The sequence below is a fragment of the Microcebus murinus genome, chromosome 10, assembly GCF_040939455.1.
Source record: "Microcebus murinus isolate Inina chromosome 10, M.murinus_Inina_mat1.0, whole genome shotgun sequence".
In the NCBI taxonomy this organism is placed as follows: Eukaryota; Metazoa; Chordata; class Mammalia; order Primates; family Cheirogaleidae; genus Microcebus; species Microcebus murinus.
Window position 1 is genome coordinate 95,074,276 of NC_134113.1, and position 23,506 is coordinate 95,097,781.

At 40.6% G+C, this 23,506-nt stretch overlaps 1 protein-coding gene and 1 non-coding gene across 3 annotated transcripts in view; both read right to left on the reverse strand.

Annotated features, from left to right (window-relative positions):
- The window catches only part of NCAPD2 (non-SMC condensin I complex subunit D2), a 38,694-nt gene that overhangs the window by 7,499 nt on the left and 7,689 nt on the right, over nt 1–23,506 (reverse strand). For both annotated transcript variants that reach the window (XM_076007735.1, XM_012760454.3), the window contains exons 3-17: nt 14,830–14,905; nt 14,489–14,547; nt 13,830–14,011; nt 13,388–13,530; nt 11,508–11,635; nt 11,312–11,435; nt 10,625–10,772; nt 9,368–9,565; nt 8,277–8,411; nt 8,035–8,122; nt 7,756–7,936; nt 3,963–4,087; nt 2,857–3,096; nt 1,560–1,734; nt 1,216–1,300 (exon numbers count right to left, since the gene is read on the reverse strand). In XM_076007735.1, coding sequence (XP_075863850.1) covers nt 1,216–1,300; nt 1,560–1,734; nt 2,857–3,096; nt 3,963–4,087; nt 7,756–7,936; nt 8,035–8,122; nt 8,277–8,411; nt 9,368–9,565; nt 10,625–10,772; nt 11,312–11,435; nt 11,508–11,635; nt 13,388–13,530; nt 13,830–14,011; nt 14,489–14,547; nt 14,830–14,905 — 2,087 coding nt within the window. The remainder of the gene's footprint in view (nt 1–1,215; nt 1,301–1,559; nt 1,735–2,856; nt 3,097–3,962; nt 4,088–7,755; nt 7,937–8,034; nt 8,123–8,276; nt 8,412–9,367; nt 9,566–10,624; nt 10,773–11,311; nt 11,436–11,507; nt 11,636–13,387; nt 13,531–13,829; nt 14,012–14,488; nt 14,548–14,829; nt 14,906–23,506) is intronic.
- LOC142873657 (small nucleolar RNA U85) lies at nt 14,089–14,417 on the reverse strand. The gene has a single exon (XR_012921639.1). It is a non-coding gene; the product is annotated as a small nucleolar RNA U85 (small nucleolar RNA).

Below are 23,506 nucleotides of genomic sequence, written 5' to 3' on the forward strand. Positions count from 1 at the left end.
CTCCTCCTAGTGGCAGTTGGAGGTTTGCACCACTTCTACTCTGTGCCCACGACACAAGAATGCTTCAGAGCAGATTTGCCTCACTGAAATGCTGGGTCCCTGCTAACAGTTAAAGTCCTAGACTCCTGAAGTCATTCAGGGACCTTCACAATTTAGTTCCAACATACATTCTCAACTTTATAATCTTTTCCAGATAATAAATTTGAACCAGAGCACAATCCTCCTCATTCTACAACACGGCTATGCTCTTTCTAGGGTATCTGTCTCAAATGCTCTCCCTACCTTCTCTAATTGACTAAATCCTACTCATCTTTTAAGACCCAACATAAGTCCTACCACCTTCAGGAAGCTTTCCTTGACCATTCTACCTTAAACTGTTTTGTTTTCTACTCTGTACTCCCCAGTAAAGTACAGAAGTTTAAAGAGTATGTTTTCTGGAACTCTTACTGCTTGAGTTTTTTTTTTTTTTTTTTGAGACAGAGTCTCGCTTTGTTGCCCAGGCTAGAGTGAGTGCCATGGCGTCAGCCTAGCTCACAGCAACCTCAAACTCCTGAGCTCAAGCAATCCTGCTGCCTCAGCCTCCAGAGTAGCTGGGACTACAGGCATGTGCCATCATGCCCAGCTAATTTTTTCTACATATAATAGTTGGCCAATTGATTTCTTTTTTAATTTATAGTAGAGACGGGGTCTCACTCTTGCTCAGGCTGGTTTTGAACTCCTGACCTCGAGCAATCCGCCCGCCTCAGCCTCCCAGAGTGCTAGGATTACAGGCGTGAGCCACCTCGCCCGGCCACTGCTTGAGTTTAAATCTCAAACTTTGCTACTAATTTAGCTGTAACTAGCCAAGTTCCTTCAGCTGTGTCTCAGATTTCTCATTGTAAAATGCAGACACTGTCTCATAGTGTTGTGAGGATTAAACAAGTTAATATGAGTAAAGTGCTAAGAACAGTGCCTGGCATGTAAGTGTGTTATTATTATAGCTATTTCAATCATTACCCGTGCCACTTATTCTAGCATTTAATAATCTATCTGCTGCATTGTTGTAAAAATGTTTTGTGTTTCTGGCTACCAACTAGACTGTTGGTTCCTTTAAAGTTGGGAACATGAAAGTAAATAGCTATATACTTCTGTATGGAGCTGAGTAAAATTGTTCAACACATAGTAATAACTTGATAATACTTGTTGAATGAATAAAGAGAAAGTGAGAAGACTTACAATTTCCTCAAGACACTGAATCGTCCCAACTGAGGCATCCACTAGCAGCAAAGATAGATTCTGAATCAAAGCCTGGGCCTTGGCTCTGTGGGAATAGGGGTCATTAAAAGACTGATAAGTTGATCTTGGCAAATTATTAGGGGTATCCCACCACAGTGTCAAATCACTGCTTAGGATGAGCTTCACTGTAAATTCAACCCCACCCTGAGTTCCATTATGGACCTACTGCCTATGAGTTTGTAACTCCTCTGGAAAGACGTACCCCACTTCCTTTAGGAGACCTAAAAAGTCCTATAAGAAGCTGATCTCAGAAAAGTCAGTAAAGGCAAAAGTACCCCATATACCTGGCAGAGTTCCCTTTGGGGTTGAGGTACAGTTGGCGGTAGGCATTAAGCACAGCTTCCCGGACACCAGGTTCCTTAGACCAGATGAGAGGCAGCATGCGACGCACCCCAAATAGGGCCTGGGGTACCCCAAATTGGAACACCATCACAAAGAATTCAATCACCTCCTGCACCACTGAGAGGACAGATACAAATGTCACCTATCTACTTGGCAAAACTCTCCCATTACCTAAAGATAGAACCTTTCTGATTATACCAACATGCAAGTAGAGGCCTTCCTCATTTTCTCTGAAAATGTCATCTCCTATAATGCCTTATCATGAACTACTTACTATATGCATTAAAATACCTAAGCTATGAAGAGAAATGGAAATGAAGAACCTGTGCCTTTTAAAGGAGCAGATAAATATCAATAAATATGGACAGGAACCCCAAGATCAGCTGGGTGTGGTGACTCACGCCTGTAATCCCAGCACTTTAGGGGACTCAGGTAGTTGGATTGCTTGAGGCCAGGAGTTCAAGACCAGCCTAGGCGTTGGATGCAGTGGCTCACGACTGTAATCCTAGCACTTTGGGAGGCCGAGGCGGGCAGATCACTCAAGGTCAGGAGTTCTAAAACAGCCCGAGCAAGAGCGAGACCCCATCTCTACTAAAAATAGAAACAAATTAATTGACCAACTGAAAACATATATACAAAAAATTAGCTGGGCATGGTGGCGCACGCCTGTAGTCCTAGCTACTCGGAAGGCTGAGGGAGTAGGATTGCTTGAGCCTAGGAGTTTGAGGTTGCTGTGAGCTAGACTGATGCCACAGCACTCTAGCCCAGGCAACAGAGTGAGACTCTGTCTCAAAAAAGACCAGCCTGGGCAACATAGCAAGACTCTATCTCTACAAAAAAATAAAAAAAATTAGTCAGTTGTGTTTGCAAATGCCTGTAGTCCTAGCTACTTGGGAGGCTGAGGCAGGAGGATCATTTGAACCTAGGAGTTGAGGCTGCAGTGAGCTATGATTTGCCACTGCACTCCAGCTTGGGTGACAGAGTTAGACCCTGTCTCCTTCTCTCTTTTTTTTGAAATAGAGTCTCACTCTGTCACTCTGGCTAGAGTGCCATGGCATCATCATAGCTCACCATAACCTCAAACTCCTGAACTCAGCGATCCTCTTGTCTCAGCCTCCCAAGTACCTGGGACTACAGGCACACATCAGCACGCCCAGCTCTGTCTCCTAAATGAAAAAGAAAAAAGGAGAGGGGGAAAGCCCAAGAACTAGTTCCTTACAGAAAAGGCTTCTGGCATACCTGAAGTTGTGTTTTCATACATCATCTTGCTGATGATGCCAATGGCCTCAGTAATCTTCCGAGAGAAGGTATAGGCATCCTGCAGATACTGCACCAGCATCTCCTGCTTCACCAGTTCATCACTTTCCCTGGATTCCTCAGGCTCTGACACCGTATCTTTACAGACAGTCTGTCCTGAGACCTGTCCTGGGACCATGTTCCCTGCAGACCTGGTCTTCTGTTGTGTAGAAGCTGCTGGACCTAGGAGTTAAAGACATACAGGTTGGTTTTTGTTGAAGGATTATGTGGGGGAATCCAACAGCTGTTAACATCCCTGGATATTTCTTTCTGCAATGTGAAGATACGAAAGTAGAATGTATTCTAAAATGTCTTTATTTCTTAGCTGGGTATGGTGGCTCACACGTGTAATCCTAGTACTTTGGGAGGCTGAGGTGGGAGGATTGCTTGAGTCTAGGAGTTCAAGATCACAGTGAGCTATGATTGTACCTTTGTGTTCCAGCCTGGGCAAGAGTGTGAGACCCTATCTTAAAAAACAAAACAAAACAACAAAACAAAGATTGGATGTGGTGGCTCATGCCTATAAATCCTCACACTTTGGGAGGCCAAGTTGGGGGGATCACTTGAAGCCAGGCGGTTAAGACAGCCTTGGCAACACAGTGAGAACCTGTCTCAACAAAAAATAGAAAAATTGGCTGGGTGTGGCAGCATGTGCCTGTAGTCCCAGCAACTTGGGAGGCTGAGGCAGGAGGATTACTTAAGTCCATAAACTGGAGACCACAGTGAGCTATGATTGTGCCACTGCACTCCAGCCTGGGCAACAGAGTGAGACTTGTCTCTGTAAAAAGTAAATAAAATATTAATAAAATGTCTTCCTTTCTCAAAAAAGATTCCTAAAGACCTCAATGGTTTGGATAGTTACTCTGTGATTATCATTCTTAGGACCACGAGCTGCTTCGATTCCAGAGCAGAAGTGCTGCTAACTCCCCTCTGGGCCTTTTCAGCACCAGGCTGTTAGCCAGGCCACTGTCTAGCATAAAGTAAATACTAACTCAGTAAATACTAGTTGAAATGTTTTGTTATTTGACTGAAGAAGGGAAAGAAATTACCTTTGAAGATAATTCCTAAGAGATTCAGGAACGTGGTCTCCTCTGACTCCTCTGGGTCTATGTGACTGAAGGGTTCAGACTCCTGGAAGCTGCCTATGGCTTCTCGAGTGAGAATGATGGCCTGCCTGAAAGAACCAATTCAGCAACCAGAAGAGCGTCACTGTAGCTGTTTAAAAGGGAACCTACCTCATGATTCCATTAAGTCTCTCGACCTACTGTCCAAATAAAAGGAACACTTATTATGCTTAAAAAGTTGAGCAGCATCTAATAGGGGGTGGGGCTCAAAACACTTTTTCTATTTCTGAAGCCATAGGCTTTACTAATAGTCTTCAAAAAACTCGAATGAGGCTTTTCAAATTTTTTAGACCACAAACCTACACCAGGCTGGGCGTGGTGGCTCATGCCTGTAATTCTAGCACTCTGGGAGGCTAAGGTGGGAGGATGGCTCAAGGTCAGGAGTTCAAGACCAGCCTGAGCAAGAGTGAGACCGTGTCTCTACTAAAAATAGAAAGAAAGAAATTAGCTGGACAAAAATATATAGAAAAAACTAGCTGGGCATAGTGGCACATACCTGTAGTCCCAGCTACTTGGGAGGCTGAGGCAGGAGGATCGCTTGAGCCCAGGAGTTTGAGGTTGCTGTGAGCTAGCGTGATGCCACGGCATTCTAGCCTGGGCGACAGAGTGAGACTCTGTCTAAAAAAAAAAAAAAAAGCTACAGCAAACACCTTTTTAAAAACTTTGCTAAAGCCAAGGGCGGTGGTGCTTGTCTATAGTCCCAGCTACTCAGGAGACTTTGGTGGGAGGATCTCTTAAGCCCAGGAGTTCAAATCCAGCCTGTGCAACATTTTTGTCTCTTAAAAAAAATTTGCAAAGTAAAAGTTTAGGAACAATAAACTTTTAATAATCCGCTAAATTAAGACACCTGTAGGCTGGGCGCCGTGGCTCACGCCTATAATCCTAGCACTATGGGAGGCTGAGGCAGGCGGATTGCTTGAGGTCAGGAGTTCAAAACCAGAATCAACAAGAGCGAGACCCCATCTCTACTAAAAATAGAAAGAAGTTAATTGACCAACTAAAAACATATATACAAAAAGTTAGCTGGGCATGGTGGCTCATGCCTGTAGTCCCAGCTACTCGGGAGGCTGAGGCAGTAGGATCGCTTGAGCCCAGGAGACTGAGGTTGCTGTGAGCTAGGCTGACACCATGGCACTTGCTCTAGCCTGGGCAACAAAGTGAGACTGTCTCAAAAAAAAAAAAAAAAAGGACACATGTACACAATGGGATTCTATGTAGCCATGAAAAAAATGGGACAGTTAAATTATGTATATAATTATATATATAAACAACAAAAAAATCACTGAAACACATAGTTAAATGGAAAAAATCAAGGTGATAAACCAATGAATAGAGAATCCTAACACTCGTGTCAGAGGGGGAAAAACATATGTTAGACTGTATGTCTTTATGTTATCTTTAAAATGATATTTAATAAATTATTAACATTGTTTCCCCACGGAAAGGGGAACTGAGTGGCTAGAAAATAAGTTTGGAAGGGACTTTTCATGGCATGTCCTTTTTGTAATTTTAAATTTTATACCATGTGAATGTATTGCTTAATTTTTTAAAAGTAGATTTGTTTTAAAAAAACTGTTTAAAAAAATCATTTGAAGAAGTTTTGTTCTATTATATGTTTAAATTTGTAACTGGAAGCAAAACAGCTCTGGATTTGTAATCTGAAGACTTAGGCTCAGCCCTGCTACTTACTAGCTCTGTCTGACAGTCAAGTCATCTAACCTAACTTCTGTTTCCTTATCTGCAAAATGGAAAAGTTCATCTGATAATGTCAGTTACCCTCCAAATTGTGGGGAAAAACCATAAAAAGTTATACAAACTTAAAGAAGACTACACAAAAAGCACAGAGGAAAAGCTGCTGGTTAGAAGGGGAAAACTTTAGTTACTAGGAACTTAACCTGTGGGTCAATTTGTAACTAGGAAAAAAAAAAAAAGAACTTAACCTGGCACCAGCCTAGGCAAGAGCGAGACCCTCCCCCCACTCTAAAAATAGAAAAATTAGCTGGGTCTGGTAATATGTGCCTATAGTCCCAGCTACACAGGAGGCTGAGGCTTGAGCCCAGGTGTTTGAGGTTGCAGTGAGCTATGATAATGCCACTGCACTCTACCCAGGGTAACAGAGTGAGACTCTGTCTAAAAAAAAAAAAAAAAAGAAAAAAGAAAAAAAAAAAGAACTTAACTTGGCATCTATTCATCTATTACTAAGGATTTCTTTTTTTTTTTTGAGACAGAGTCTCGCTTTGTTGCCCAGGCTAGAGTGAGTGCCGTGGCGTCAGCCTAGCTCACAGCAACCTCAAACTCCTGGGCTCGAGTGATCCTTCTGCCTCAGCCTCCCGGGTAGCTGGGACTACAGGCATGCGCCACCATGCCCGGCTAATTTTTTTTTTTTTTTATATATATATATATATCAGTTGGCCAATTCATTTCTTTCTATTTATAGTAGAGACGGGGTCTCGCTCTTGCTCAGGCTGGTTTTGAACTCCTGACCTTGAGCAATCCGCCCGCCTCGGCCTCCCAAGAGCTAGGATTACAGGCGTGAGCCACAGCGCCCGGCCTACTAAGGATTTCTGAAGGAGGAGATGACATGTTTAACATAAGGGAAAAATTCTAATTTTTTTTTTTTTTTTTTTTTTTGAGACAGAGTCTCACTTTGTTGCCCAGGCTACAGTGAGTACTGTAGCGTCAGCCTAGCTCACAGCAACCTCAAACTCCTGCACTCAAGCAATCCTGCTGCTTCAGCCTCCCAAGTAGCCTCCCAAGTAGCCCGACTACAGGCATGTGCCACCATGCCTGGCTAATTTTTTGTATATATATTTTTAGTTGGTCAATTAATTTATATATTTCTTAGTAGAGACAGAGTCTCGCTCAGGCTGGTTTCGAACTCCTGACCTTGAGCAATCCTCCCACCTCAGCCTTCAGAGTGCTAGGATTACAGGTGTGAGCCACCACGCCCGGCAAAAACTTCTAATTGATAGGAGAAAATACTCTTATGCTTGAAGAAAAAATAGTAAGAAGTTATAAAATTATGGTCTCTATGCTTTAGCAAAATAAAGAGATACTAGAGAGATAAGGGAGGTATAGGCAAATAAGGTACCCTCTACTCAGTCTTTTTTGAAAAGCCCAATTAGGTAAGAAATAAATAACTTGTAGCTAAGGTTTAAAAATACCTATTGGCGGCTGTAAGGGATTTTGTTGCTAAGATGCTCTCAAGTTCTAGAGCCACAAAAATACTAGAAGAAATCTTTTCTCTACAGTCAGGATTTATACTGAATTGTAAAGATTAAGGCAGTATTAAGCAAGTTTGATATTATTTATTAGCTCACAGAATTTAGAATTAGAAAGTCATTAGAGATCATATGATCTAACCAATTTCTTATTTTATAGATAATGAAAGTGAGTCTCAAACAGTTAAGCAACTTAGGATACACAACTAAAATTGTATTTATAGGCTTTCTTCTTCAAATGAAGGAGGACTTATGTTTAATTAGAATATAATACTGTTTATACTGTTTTAGTAGTTTCTTTAAATATTTATAAAAGTAGAAAAGTATGCTTAATTGTGGACTATGCTTTTGGTCAGACCATTATTACAATGAAAATACCTACCATCATCTGGTGGCAGCATATCTAAATTCTTTTTAAAGAAACATTATATAAGTTTCTTGAAAGTTAACTCTAAAGTAAAACAGACCATTGGAGAATATCCCATTTTTTCACATACTTGTAACTAGCTTTGGCAAGCAGCTGACAGATGCGTCCTTTCACCTCTTCAGGGGTCTCTATATTAGTAATGTGCTCAGCAATTTCCTCTTCTTCCTGGGGAAGCTTCAGAAGCTGCTGCAGGGTAGACTTTAACTCTGGCAGCATGGCTTCCCACTCCTCATCTGGGTCTAGCACTGCAGCTGAATGAGAGAGTCTCATTTAGTCTCTTCCATTGGAGTTTTTGTTTGTAGAGGGAAGGCTATCTGGGGTAAGGATTCCTAGGCAGTAAACTACTCACAAGCAGCTGCAGTTCGCCTCTGGGCCCTCATCTCTTGTAATTTCTGGGTCTCCTTCTGCAGTGGTCCAGCAAGGTCAGTATCACTAAGCTACCAAGGTAAAATGAATAGCAGGGTCATTAAGTGACATAATTTCATCCCTGTATCCATTTAGGTAAAATGAATGGCAGGGTCATTAAGTGACATAATTTCATCCCTGTATCCATTTAATTCCTTCTCTTTTAGATAGACCAAGTTTACTTACCTTGCAGGAAAAAGGATTATTGGCTAGAAAACTGGCCAGCAGCTGGATGGCATTTTTACATACTAACACTGACTTGTCTGCCAGACGTCCCACTGCTAAGGCCACCACTGCCTGGAAACGTGTCAGGGGGAGAGCCTGTATGGGGTAGGAAGAGAAGGATCAACTCACATCCCACATTATCCATTTTGTTCAGGATGAACTTGAAGTACACTCTAAACTGAGCTCTAAATCTTAAAAACAGGCCAGGCATGGTGGCTCACGCCTGTAATCCTAGCACTCTGGGAGGCCAAGGTGGGCAAATTGCTCAAGGTCAGGAGTTTGAAACCAGCCTGAGCAAGAGCGAGACCTCATATCTACTATAAATACAAAGAAATTAATTGGCCAACTGATATATATGGAAAAAATTAGCTGGGCATGGTGGCACCTGCCTGTAGTCCCAGCTACTTGGGAGGCTGAGGCAGGAGGATTGCTTGAGCCCAGGAGTCTGAGGTTGCTATGAGCTAGGCTGATGCCACAGCACTCACTCTAGCCTGGGCAACAAAGCAAGACTCTGTCTCAAAAAAAGCCAACTTTAAAATAAATAAATAAGGCGGGCGGATTGCTCAAGGTCAGGAGTTCAAAACAAGTCTGAGCGAGACCCCGTCTATACTATAAAAATAGAAAGAAATTAATTGACCAACTAATACATACATATATATATATAAATTAGCTGGGCATGGTGGTGCGTGCCTGTAGTCCCAGCTACTCGGGAGGCTAAGGCAGGAGGATTGCTTGAGCCCAGGAGTTTGAGATTGCTGTGAGCTAGGCTGACGCCACGGCACTCACTCTAGCCTGGGCAAGAAAGCGAGACTCTGTCTCAAAAAAAAAAATAAATAAATATAAATAAATAAATAAATCTTAAAAACACCTTTCTGTGGTATATAAAATAGGTAAAAAAATACTTCTTCTAGTGGGTAAGATACATTAGTCTTTAAATACATCCTTGTCCTTGGTAAAGGAAGACTTTTATTTACCTTTGACACTGGATTCCTCTTTACTTTGGCCTGTACAGAGAGGGTACCATGTCTTTAATCAAATAAAAAGTTGCTTACCTTCTGCTGGACGATGCGGGTGAATAACTGTAAAACACGGCTTCGCACAAAGGAGTTGACATCATGGCCATGGGCTTGTAAGGTATCTAAGAACTGGTCTCTGGTGTCTCTGGCTGCTTGGTCCAGTTGATCACCATTCAGAACCTGCAATACCATCTCTGCCATGGCTGCTAGCACAGCATTGCGCATCACGTAATTCTAAGAGAAAGAAATAAAGTTGGTATGAACCTATGAACTTGAATACTAGCTCTCTTTTCCCTTAACTCTGTGCCCATCTAGACATAAAGAGGGCACAAAGCCTTAAGTCAAGGTTAAGTTTGCTTGTGCTTAAGCTATGACTTTTCTGGTCAACTGCCTTGGTATTTACCCACACAGTCACAGAAAAAAGCTGAATCCCAGACAGTACTTACTTGTTCAAAGCAGAATGCTGGGATAAAATAAACAAGAACCCCAAATAATTTTTCTTCATGGGGTTCACCCAGATAAGCATGATGGTGGTTGAATATGAAATCACATCCATACACCAACACATACTTGAAAAGCATTTATTACTACCCTTAATCAGAGGTCTCAAAGCCTTTGATCCTTACTAATAAACATCCCCTTTCCTTCTCACTCTCCTTCCACATTTTATTGGGAGAAAATGAGACACAGAAAGGCAGAAATAATCGGTAGGGTGACAAGCAAATCCGTTAGATAATGTGGTGGAGAATAGGGTTTGGGGTTTTTGTCAGGCCAAGAACCAGAGAATGGGGTCGTTCACAGGTTAAAGTAGATTAGATAAAGACAGGGACTATCTTTGTCCTTGACATTCACCTAGGAGTGCCTACCGTCAGTTTGGGAAGCAGCCAGATTAGCATTCAGAGATGAGAGAGATTTGAGAGAGGACATGGGCTGATTAGAGAAAGCAAGGCAAGCCAGGCAGTAGGAAGAGGCTTTGTCCTGAGGAATAGATGGGACTCAGAATCAAAGTTGAGTCACTCTCACTAGACTTAAGTTGTGGAACTGTCACCTCCCCTACCAGAACTGGATACCATTGGATAAAACCAATGTGATATTGAAATGAGACTAATAAAGGGCTCCTTGTTCAATAAATTTGATCTGCTTCTCTACAGGAAGGTATTACTACCACAGTGATAAATCTAAACAACTTGTCTTCATGTGAAAGCTACTTTCTTGTTCTGTTAAGAAACAGTCTTTCAACAACGGATTTAAAATTCCCAGAAAAACCTCAGAGATCCTTTGTGGAACACTTACCTCTCCATCCAGATGATCTAACAAAATGCACATACTGGACATCAGAACAGCTGGGACATGTTCTGCTAGTTCTATCAGGAAGGCTGCAAAGCCCTTTGCTCCTGAAGGGTCCCGACTCAGCTCCTGGGGACACTTCTGTCCAATCTCTCTACACAGGAAAGAAAACAAAGTCGTAGCAAGACAGTTCAACTATTCAGTTCCCAGTAAGGGAAGGTAAGACTGGTATCTAATATCTGAAGGAATCTACTGTTTCACAGAGACTGTATTTCTAATCTTTCTTTATCCCATCCTTGAGGAAAATGAGAATTAGAGGCCGGGCGCGGTGGCTCACGCCTGTAATCATAGCACTCTAGGAGGCCAAGGCAGGCGGATTGTTCGAGGTCAGGAGTTCGAAACCAGCCTGAGCAAGAGCAAGACCTCGTCTCTACTAAAAATAGAAAGAAATTAATTGGCCTACTAATATATATAGAAAAAATTAGCCGGGCATGGTGGCGCATGCCTGTAGTCCCAGTTACTCGTGAGGCTGAGGCAGGAGAATTGCTTGAGCCCAGGAGTTTGAGGTTGCTGTGAGCTCGGCTGATGCCACGGCACTCACTCTAGCCTGGGCAACAAAGCGAGACTCTGTCTCAAAAAAAAAAAAAAAAAAAAAAAAAATGAGAATTAGAAACTTTGAGAAGGAAGAGTCACCTTACAATCTCTCCCACTATGCTCTTCATTCCATAATCAGTGGCCCACAGACTCACAGCTGCCACCAGGACAGGTGCCAGGTGTTCAAAGTGCTGCAGCATCTGGATGATCTTCACAGTGGCACCTGTGGAAGTACTAAACATGAGAAATTGTGGGCAAAATGAAAAAGGTAGGGCAAAGCAGAGGGATAACTTACTGAGCATATGGTTATAACGTGTCAAGGCCACACCAAGCAGGTGTGTTATGGCTTCCCGGATGGGGCGGTTCTTCTGGTGACTAATGGTGGGATTCTCCAGAAGGCGGTAGCAACAGCCAGTAACCAAACTGAGAAAGGAATAGTTTGAGATGATGAAATCAGCTGTCTGGATTCAATCATATGAGGGCCCTACCTCATTCATTCTGTCCCTACTGCCCTCGAAGTCAGGGTCTTTTAGTTTTCTTTATTCTATCTATTGCTTTCTATACCAAGTTGCTTTGCTGACCCCAGACAGGTACTCCTTCCTTCAAGATTACCAACTTTCAGCCAGTTATCATGCTGACTAAGGAAAATGAATATATGATAAAAGACAGGACAAAGTCACCAACAACTTCTCATTGTTAAATATAATGTCTGATTCAATCCTCATCTTAACTGACCTATCAGCTGCATTTTGATATGGATGATCACTCACATTCTCCTTGAAATATATGTTTCATTTGGTTTCCAGGACACTAGGCTCCCTTCTAAATTTCTTTGGCTGGTTGCTTGTCATCTCCTCGCCCTCTTAATGCCAGAGTGCCCGAGGGTACCAGTCCTTGGATTTCGGCTCTCTTCTAGTTATGCTTTTGTAATTTCAGTCTCATGGCTTTGAATACCATATATTTCCAAACATTTATCTCTAGTTCAGATCTCTCTCCTGAACTCCAGATCTATAAATTCAACAGCTGAATCTAACAACTTTACTTGGATGGCTAATAAGCCCTTCAAACTTTGTATGTCCAAAACAGAATTTCTGGTCTTCCCCCCAAAACATATACTCAAGACCTTCTCCACATCTCAGTTACCAATAACTCTAGTCTTCCAAATGCTCAGGCCAAAACCCTGGGACAGTGAGTCATCCTTGACTGTACTCTCTCTCACACCTCACTCCTAATCCATCAGCAAATCCTGTAAGCTCTACCTTAAGAAAAAAAGTACAGAACCAACCATTCTCCCCATCTTCATTGCCACTCCATGGTCTAACCAATCATCATCTCTTGCTGAGTTATTAGAATAACCTCTTAACTGGTCTCTTGCTTCCCCCTTTTCCTCCACAGTCTGTTTCAATACAATAGCCAGGATGACACTGTTTAAGTACAAGTCAGATCACCAGTGGCCCCATCTCATTCTGAGGAAATGTCAAAATCACCGTGATGGCCTACATAGATCTCCACTTTGGCTCCCCACTGCTCCCTTGACCTTACGTCTACCCCTCTCACCCTCTCTTGGCTGCCATCCCTCCAGCCTCCTTGCTTTTGCTTGCACATGCTAGCCACACTTCCTCCTAGGATCTTCGCATGCACCATTCCTTTTCCTTACTCTTGCTGTTCCTCCAGATATTCTCACAGCTCTTATTCACCTCCTGCGGGTCTTTGCTAAAATGTCACCATCTCAAAGAGGTCTTGCTAGGATAGCCGATTTAAAATCATAATCCTCTTCCATCTAACTTCCCATCCCCCTTCTCTATTTTGTTCCATAAACCATAAAACATATTACATATTTTATTTATTTTTAAATTGCCTTCTACTCTACAATACAAACTGCAAAAGGGCAGAAACTTTTGTTTCCAATACCTATGATGATGCCAGCTATACATCTAAGAGATTGTCAGTAAATACTGTTTAATGAATAAATAAATGGGCATTAGAGATGAGAGAAATTCACATCAGTTTCTAACATTCAATTATCTAATTCCTAACAACTCAATGTTATGATTATACTTCTATGTATTACAGATAGAACTGAGGCATGAAATGAAGTATTTAAAGGGCATATCTAACAATAGAGCTCTCAATCCTCATAGCTCAGTATTATCTGTAGCCATCCTAACTATCCACCTGACAAATTCCTCTTCAATTACTGAATGGTTCCACAGATGACGAATGTCCAACTGGAGCAGCTGTGTTAGAAGCTGAAGAATTGGTTGCCTCTCTTCCTCCCAGTCAAAGCCATGGGCTGCCTTCATCCGGGCTTTCTTACCCTAAAAAAGATCATGTATACATTTAGGAAAAACTAAGGAAACAAAGAAGGTCAAGATCTGCCATTCTGACTACCCGAACTATCCAGTATCAAGATGAGGTAGAAGGTAATATAGAAGAATTATTACAAGTTCCAAAATGCTACTTGTTAGGGAAGGAAATGCTGTGATACTTTTGAGTACTTCCTCCTAAACCCTAAATGAAGACAGAAAGGATTCTCAGAAGCATTGATTCCCTTCTTTTGTATCATCTCCCCACCCCCCTGGACCCCACATAAAGTCAGTCAGAAACTCTAACTTACCTTCCCACCAAGGTCCAGGTCCATGAGGCTTGTCTGGCAGGTCATAGTCTCAAAGGATTCCAAAAGGCGTATCAGAGCATAACAGTTCATTTTGAGGGCATTTAGATGGGCGTTTCTATCTGATAAACTCAAAGTTGTATCATCCAGGATGGTTGGAAGTTCCTGGGAGTGGCGGGATACCACTGTGAGGGACAGAATCTGGGAGTCAGTGTCATTCACTTTCTTCATATATCCCAACCTCAAAACACCCATCCCTTGCAGCCATCAGATTACCAAAGATCTGTGTTTCATCTCTCAGTGGCCATAACACAAGCTAAGTCTTTTGGGACCCTTGACCCTGATGCCCTGAACATGCCTTGTTCCTACTCTCTCACTCCAGTTACCACAATTTCTCCCTGGCAACCGGAAGAATCACCCTTATTAAAAAGAGGTAGCTCAAAAGTAGGAAAAAGTTCTTGTTGGTCTGCCCTTACAGTGAACACACATAACTCTGTATTGCCCACCAAGATTACAGACCTTAATAGGTCAAAGGTCCCTGGGCTTAGCCAAACCAACTGAATCACAACAGCCTTGATATCATCACATGGCTAATAAATGTAGGAGACAATAAACAAAAAGAACAAATATTGTCCATTCCCTACCCCCTAACCCATAAACACCTTTTATCAGGAATTCCAGAGTATCTTCTTTGAGGCCAGGATCTATACTTCGAAAGTGGCTATGAGGGAAAGAAAGTGTAGGAGTGAGACAGGAACGAGCCTGCAGAGCCCATTTTAGCAGATCAGATCTAATATGAGGAATCTAATGTTTAAAATTACATGTGAAATTGTTCAACTAAATAAATATGGTGGCAAGTTGGGTAAATGTTTATCTGTAGAGATATCAGCACTCAGAAGTATTTATCAGTAAACCTATAATTTGGAATTTCAGGACTAACATGCAAAGTTAGGACAAATAGCCACCAGTTCTTTATAAAGTATCTGCTGGGTATTTCACTTACTGTAAAATGCTGTAGATAGTATCAAAGTGCTCCAGCATAGCCAGGGGCCCCTGAGCTTGGAAGGCAGCCTGAAATGCTATAAAGATGAAAAAAACTGATGAATTTTGAGGGGAGAGAGGCCTTTTTAGTAAATTCTACCGATGGCAGAAAACCAGGTTTATTGCTTTTATTGACAGAATCACAAAAGGACACAAATAATTCACTTCAATGTAACCTATAATAATAATAATGATATCTTACATTTGTTTTACAGTTAAAGCCTCACTTAAGTTTCAAGTGAAGTAGATAAAGCAGATAGCCTATTTTACATCTTAAATTGGTTATGTGACTTGTCCAACTTATAGTAGTTAGTAATGAACAGAAACACAAGATCTTTTTGACTTTTTGTTTTGAAATTACAAAAAAGTGAGAAAAACAGTATAGAGTTCCTGTACCTTCCACCCAGATAATCTTAAAATCTTATATAACATAAACAATCTTACAAGTATTTCTTCTAAACCAAGAAATTAACATTAATTCAATACTATTGAATTACTGTTGAATCTACAGACTATTTAAATTTTGCCAACTGTCCTACTTATGTCCTTTTTCTGGTCTAGGATCCCACAATGTGCTTTGTTATCAAGTCTCCTTAGTCTACTCCAATCTTTGTCTTTAAGGATCTTAACATTTTTCAAAAGAGTACTTGCCAGTTATTTTGTAAAATGTGTGTCAATTTGGGTTTGCATGTTTTTTCATGACTAGATTGAGGTTATACATTTTTGGCAAGACTAACAATGCAGAAGGGAGGTTGCATCCTTCTCACCCAACTTATCAAGAGGTACATGATGTCAATGTCTTATTACAGGTGATGTTAACTTTGATCACTTGGTAGTTTGCCACATTTCTACATTGTAAAGTCACTTTTCCCTTTGCAATTAGTAAGTATCTCGTGGGAAGATACTTTGAAACTATGTAAATATCCTAGTTTAGGTCACATTTTTGCCCGGTAATTTAAGCATCCATGGTTGATTGTTGCCTGCCACAATTATTGCTGTGATGTTTACTAAATGCTAATTTTCTACCTCCCTTATTCCTTCTATACTTACTAGTGGGAATGCAACTATAAAGACAAGCTGTTCCTTTCCCTTAATTTATTTATTTATTAAGTTACTTATAACAGAATGAACTTATGGATATTTCTTTTATTCTGCATTTTAATCCATCACTATTTATTTTATTGCTCAAATTTTCTCATACTTGGGTCACTGAGAGCTCCTTCAACCTGGCCTGTGTCCTTTGGACATGTTCCCTTCATTTTTTGCTCCCTTATTGTCTTGTACTACAAGATGTTCCAGATTCATCTTGTAACTTCCTTGGCCCACTCCTGGAATCAATCATTCTCAATGGAGTCCTGGCTCCTTTTATGGAAGAATGGTATGTAGAAACCACGCTATTTAGGCTCACTGATATAACAGTAACATTGCCTTTAGGTCCTCTCAGTGGAGAAAAGTAGGAAATATATATATGTATACACTTGACTCTTGAACAATAGAGTTTGAACTGCATGGGCCCACTTATATGCAGATTTTTTTCAATAAATATATTGGAAAAATTTTTGGAGATTTCTGACAATTTGAAAAAACTTTCGGATGAACTATGTAGCTAGAAATATCAAATAAATTAAGGAAAAGTTAGGTATGTCATGAATGCATAAAAAGATGTGGATACTAATTTATTTTAGCATTTACTACCATAAAATATACACAGTCCATTATAAAAAGGTAAAATTTAGCAGAACTTATGCATACATAGATCGTATGTGACAACACTTTCAGTCCAAGAGAAATGTAAACAAACATAAAGATGCAATATTAAATCATAACAGCAAGCCAGGTGCAGTGACTCATGCCTGTAACCCAAGCAACTTGGGAAGCTAAGGTGGGAGGATTGCTTGAGCCTGGGAGTTCAATACCAGCCTGGGCAACACAACAAGGTCTCATCTCTAAAAAAAAAAAAAAAAATAGGGGCCGGAGCGGTGGCTCATGCTGTAATCCTAGCACTCCAGGAGGCCAAGGTGGGCAGATTGCTCGAGGTCAGGAGTTCGAAAACAGCCTGAACAAGAGCAAGACCCCGTCTCTACTATAAATAGAAATAAATTAATTGGACAACTAGTATATATAGAAAAAAAAATTAGCTGGGCATGGTGGTGCATGCCTGTAGTCCCAGCTACTCGGGAGGCTGAAGCAGGAGGATTGCTTGAGTCCAGGAGATTGAGGTTGCTGTGAGCTAGGCTGACGCCATGGCACTCACTCTAGCCTGGGCAACAAAGTGAGATTCTGTCTCAAATAAATAAATAAATAAATAAAATTTAAAAAAATAGGAAAAATTAGCCAGGCATGATGGTATACACCTGTCATCTCAGCTACTTGGGAGGCTGAGGCAGGAGAATTGCTTGAGTCCATGAGTTTCAGGCTGTAGTGAGCTATGATTGTACCACTGCACTCCACCCTGGGCAACAGAGTGAGACTCTATCTCTAAAAAAATTTAAAAAATATATATCGTAATGGCATAAAATTAACTTTAGTACATACTGTATTAATGTAATAATTTCACAGCCATCTCCTGTTGCTACTGTGCTATGTTTTTAAGTGTCCACTTAAAACACTGTGATGCTAATCATCACCGTGTGAGCAGTTTATCTCTCCAGTAAATTGTGTATCACAATATAAAATGTGATCGCTCACAGTTCTTCATATTTTTTATTGTGTTTAGTACAATATCATAGGCCTTGAATAACACCATGAGACCCATATGAAGTGCCACTAGTGATGTCGGAGGTGCTTCCAAGGAGCAAAGTTATAACATTACAAGAAAAAGTTGAACTGATTGATATGCACTGTAGATTGAGGTCTGCAGCTGCAGTTGCTGCCATTTCATACAGTTGATTCATCTTGTAAACAGATGTGGTTAACTCACAGTATCAATAAATATGGTACAGTACTATAAATGTATTTTCTCTTCCTTATGATTTTCTAAACAACAGTTTCTTTTTTCTGGCTTACTTTATTATAAGAATACAGTAAATAATACGCATAATGCACAAAATATGTGTTAATCAACTGTTTATGTTATTGGTAAGGCTTCCAGTCAATGGTAGACTATTAGTAGTTAAGTTCTTGGAGAGTCAAAAGTTTTAAGGGATTTTCAACTGCATGGGGGTTGGTGCCCCTAACTCCCATATTGTTCAAGGGTCAACGGTTTATGTGTATGTAAAGATTCAGCGAGATAATCCATGCAAAGCAGTCACAACTATACTTAGCACATGCTATGATTGAATGTGTCCCCCCTAATTCATGTGTTGGAAACTTAATCTCCAATGTGACAGTGTTGGAAAGTAGGACCTAATAGGAGGTGTTTAGGTCATGAGGAAGGACTTCATCCTCATGAATAAATTAATACCATTATGAAAAGGGCTCTCAGGAGTATATTAGCTCTTGTGTCTTCTGCCTTCTGTTCTATGATGATGAAGCAAGAAGGCCCTCACCAGGTACTAGTGTCTTGATTTGAGGCTTCCCAGCCTCCAGAAAAAATTGTGAGCCAATAAATTTCTGTTCATCGTAAATTATCCTGCCTGAGGTATTCTGTTACGGCAGCACAAAATGGACTAAGATAGCACATAATGTAACTCTTAAAAAACCTTCTTCTATAGTATGGAAAACACAGAGAAATGGTTAATTTTTTCAAGTCTACTTTCTATGCATAGTATTTCCATTGTTGAGTTAATATCACATATTCACTTCTATGTTCTACTTTTTAAAATTTAGCATTGCCATAAGCATATAAATATATATTTTTAACAAACAGGGTCTTGCTCTGTCGCCCAGGCTGGAGTGCAGTGGTACAATCATAGCTCACTATAGCCTTGAACTCCTGCACCCAAGCCATTCTCGTGCCTCATCTTCTTGAGTAGCTAGAATTACAAGTGTGTACCATGTTCTGCTAATTTTTTTTATTTTTTGTAGAGATAGGGTCTTGCTATATTACCCCAGGCTGATCTCGAATTCCTGGCCTTAAGCAATCCTGTTACCTCGAAGTGCTATGATTATAAGCCTGGGCAATTACACCCAGCCTGTAAACAATTTTTTAATGGCCACATAATATTCCACTGAATGTATCTTAATTAAGTTACTATTCTCTTATTATTAGACATCATTATACTTCTAACTTTTTCCACTAATTAATAATACATAAGTTCAGCAAAGCCTCAGGTTACAAAATTAACGTACACAAATCACTAGCATTCATACACACCAACAACAGTCAAACTGAGAACCAAATCAAAGACTCAATATCTTCCACAATAGCAACAAAGAAAATCAAATACCTAGGAACATATTTAACTAAGAAGGTGAAGGGCCGGGCGTGGTGGCTCACGCCTGTAATCCTAGCACTTTGGGAGGCCGAGGCGGGCGGATTGCTCCAGGTCAGGAGTTCGAAACCAGCCTGAGCGAGACCCCGTCTCTACCAAAAACAGAAATAAATTAATTGACCAACTAAAATATATATATACAAAAAATTAGCCGGGCATGGTGGCACATGCCTGTAGTCCCAGCTACTCGGGAGGCTGAGGCAGTAGGATCGCTGAGCCCGGGAGACTGAGGTTGCTGTGAGCCAGGCTGACGCCATGGCACTCACTCTAGCCTGGGCAACAAAGTGAGACTCTGTCTCAAAAAAAAAAAAAAAAAAGAAGGTGAAGGACCTCTACAGGGAGAATTATGAAACTCTGAGGAAGGAAAAAAGCAGAGGACACAAACACATGGAAAACCATACTCATGGATCAGCAGAATCAACATTGTTAAAATGTCTATACTACCCAAAGTGATCTACAGATTCAATGCAATCCCTATTAAAATACCAACATCATTTTTCCACAGATCTAGAGAAAGTAATTCTATGCTTCATATGGAACCAGAGAAGACCCCGTATGGCCAAAGCAATCTTAAGTGAAAAGAACAAATTGGGAGGCATCAATTTACCAGACTTTAAGCTATACTACAAGGCTATAGTAACCAAAATAGCATGGTCATGGCACAAGAACAGAGACATAGACCAATGGAACAGAACTGAGAACCCAGACATAAAACCATCCTCATATAAGCCATCTGATCTTTGACAAAGCAGACAAAAACATACACTGGGGAAAAAAGAATCCTTATTTAATAAATGGTGCTGGAAAAACTGGATAGCCACACGTAGGAGACTGAAACAGGCTTCTCACCTCTCACAAAAATCAACTCATGATGGACAATAGACTTGAACATAAAGCACAAACCCATAAGAATTCTAGAAGAAAATGTTGGAAAAACTCTTATAGGCATCGGCCTAGGCAAAGAATTTATGAAGACCCCACAAGCAATCACAGCAACAACAAAAATAAATAAATGGGACCTGATCCAATTAAAAAGATTCTGTTTTCCTGTAAAGGGTCCTGTAAAGAAAAGAAGAATAAAAAATTAAAAAAAAAAATAAAAGACTAAAAAAAAAAAAAGTTTCTGCACAGCCAAAGAAACTATCACTAAAGTGAACAGATAACTTACAAAATGGGAGAAAATATTTGCATGCTATTCATCTGATAAAGGGCTAATAACTAGAACCTGTATAGAACTCAGACAAATCAGTAAGAAAAAATAAAACAACCCCATTAAAAACTGGGCAAAGGACACAAACAAAAAGTTTTCAAAAGATAGACTAATGGCCAAGAAATATGAAAAAATGCTCAACATCTCTAATCGTCAGGGAAAGCAAATCAAAACCACAATGAAATATCATTCAACTACTGTGAGAATGGCCTTTATCGAAAAGTCCCAAAACAACAAATGTTGGTGTGGATTTGGAGAGAGAGTAACACTCATACACTGCAGGTGGGACTGCAAACTAGTACAATTTCTATGTAAAGTAGTATGGAGATACCTCAAAGAACTTAAGTAAAACTACCATTTGATGCAGCAAACCCACTACTGGGTATTTACCCAAAGGAAAAAAAAGTCATCCTATAATAAAAACATTTGCACTTGAATGGTTATAGCAGCATGATTCACAATTGCAAAGATGTGGAAACAGTCCAAGTGCTCATCAATACACGAGCGGATTAATAAAATGTGGCACATATATGCCATGGAGTACTACTCAGCCACAAAAAACAATGGTGAACTAACACTTCTTGTATTATCCTAGATCAAGCATCCTCAAACTAAGGCCTGCGAGCCACATGCAGCCCGCCAAGGACATTTATCCAGTCCGCAGGGTGTTTCTGCCACTGCTGCCTGTCCTGCTTAGCAGCTGACTTGTCCCAGGCCCACAGTGCACATGTGTGGAATGTGCGCCGCACTCTCCAACGGCCCTCCAATGGTCTGAGGGACAGTGAACTGGCCCCCTGTTTAAAAAGTTTGAGGACCCCTGTCCTAGATGGTGTTGGAGCCCATTTTTCTAAGTGAAGTATCACAAGAATGGAAAAACAAGCACTACATGTACTATCAAATTGGTACTAATTGATCAACACTTATGTGTACATATGCAAGTAACATTCATTGGCTGTCATGTAGGAGGGAAGGGAAGAGGGGATGGGTAAATTCACATCTAATGGGTACGTTGTGCGCTGTCTGGGACGGGCACACTTGTAGCTCTGACTCGGGCTGTGCAAAGGCAATAAATGTAACCTCAACATTTGTACTTCTATAATATTTTAAAATAAAAAAATAAATTAAAAATAAACATGAAAAAACAAAACGAAAACTTACTCCCCTAGCAAATCTAAGTTAACTGTCTGCTTACCCCATTCATGTAACCACACAAACAAAAATGGCCTAAGAAAAATAAACAAACATGCTGAGGACTCTCACTTTAAACTCATGACCACTAACCTCAAGTGGGCCCTTCATATTTCCTGTTACAAATTCCCAGGTCTATTAATTTTCTTCTAGGCAATTATTTCATATCTTTCCTCTGCTCATAACATCATGAACTTTTTCTAAACTCACTCTCAGTTAAAGGCTTTCCCTTCCTATTGAGAAAACAGAAGGAGACAGAAGAGAACTTTCAACTGCGGCAAGCTCTCTATCTGCACTACCTGCATCTGTACCCATACATTCTGCCATTTTTGCTACTGTGAATAAACTGTCCATGTTCTAACAAAGTCATCTCCACCTCTGTGTACCAGATCATATACTCTCTTACCCACTAAAGGATATTGCTCCAACTATTGTTCCCTCTTCCTCCTGCATCATTAGCTTTTCCCTCTGATCAATATCATTTGGCATACACACACGTAATGCTGCCCATCTTAAAAGAACCAGTTATATAAATTCATCATCTCTAATTCCTCTCCTTCCATTTTCTCATAAACCTATTATAATACAATCAGGCTTTTGCCCCCACCAACCCTTTGAAACAGCATTGTCAAGGTTACCAGCAACCACATCAATAAATCCGGTAATTAATCTGCAGTTAGTTGATCTCTCCTGTTTTTAACGTTCTCTTAATTTAGCCGTCATTTAGCTCCTTCAATCACTTTCTGTCCTAATGACTGCTCCTTAGTTTCTTCTACTTGTTCTTCCTCATCTTCTCAGCCTCTAAATGTTGGACTACCTCAGGTCTTCAAACTGTTTCTCCTCTCCATCTATACCCACTCCAATCTCATGGCCTTAAATGCTGTCTACAGGCTGAATATTAAATACCAAATGTATATCTTTATTTTTTTTTCTGAGACAGAATCTCACTCTGTTGCTCGGGCTAGAGTGCCATGGCATCAGCCTAGCTCACACCAACCTCAAACTCCTGGGCTCAAGCAATCCTTCTGCCTCAGCCTCATAAGTAGCTGGGACTACAGGCATGCGCCACCATGCCTGGCTAATTTTTATATATTTTTAGTTGGCCAATTAATTTCTTTCTATTTATAGTAGAGACAGGGTCTAGCTCTTGCTCAGGCTGATTTCGAACTCCTGATCTTGAGTGATTCACCCGCCTTGTCCTCCCAGAGTGCTAGGATTACAGGTGTGAGCCACTGCGCCCGGCCTCAAATGTATATCTTTAGATGAAATCTCCATACTTATAAAACCAACAGTCTAAATCTGTTCCTCCCATATTCTATCCCATTTCAGTAAATGGCAACTCCATTCTTCTACCTGCTCAAGCAAAAAAGATTTGTAATCATCCCAGACTTTCTAACCCTACAAATCTAACACATCAACAATCCTATTGGCTCTATTTTCAAAATATATTCAGAATCCAACCTTTTATCACCCGCCCCCCTGCTATCACTCCAGTCCAATTTACTTGGTATTCTCTTAACTAGTCTATTTCTTCCCTTGCCTCTTGTAGTCTTTACTCAACACAGCAGAAAGGGATACTTTTAAAATGTCAGACCATGTCACTCCCATGCTCAAAACCCAATGGCTTCCAAGCTCACTCACACTGAAGCTAAAGTCTTTACCATGATGTTGCAAGGCACTAGAGATCAGTACTTCTCAAACTTATGTTTATCCAAATGACCTGGGGATCTTCTTAAAATACAGATTTCCTGATTGAGTAGTTCTAGGGTGGCCCTTGACATCCTGCATTTTTAATAAGCTCTCAGATCATGATACTAAGGTTGCTGATCTGAGGACATTTTGAGGAGCAAGACTCAAGAATAAATGGT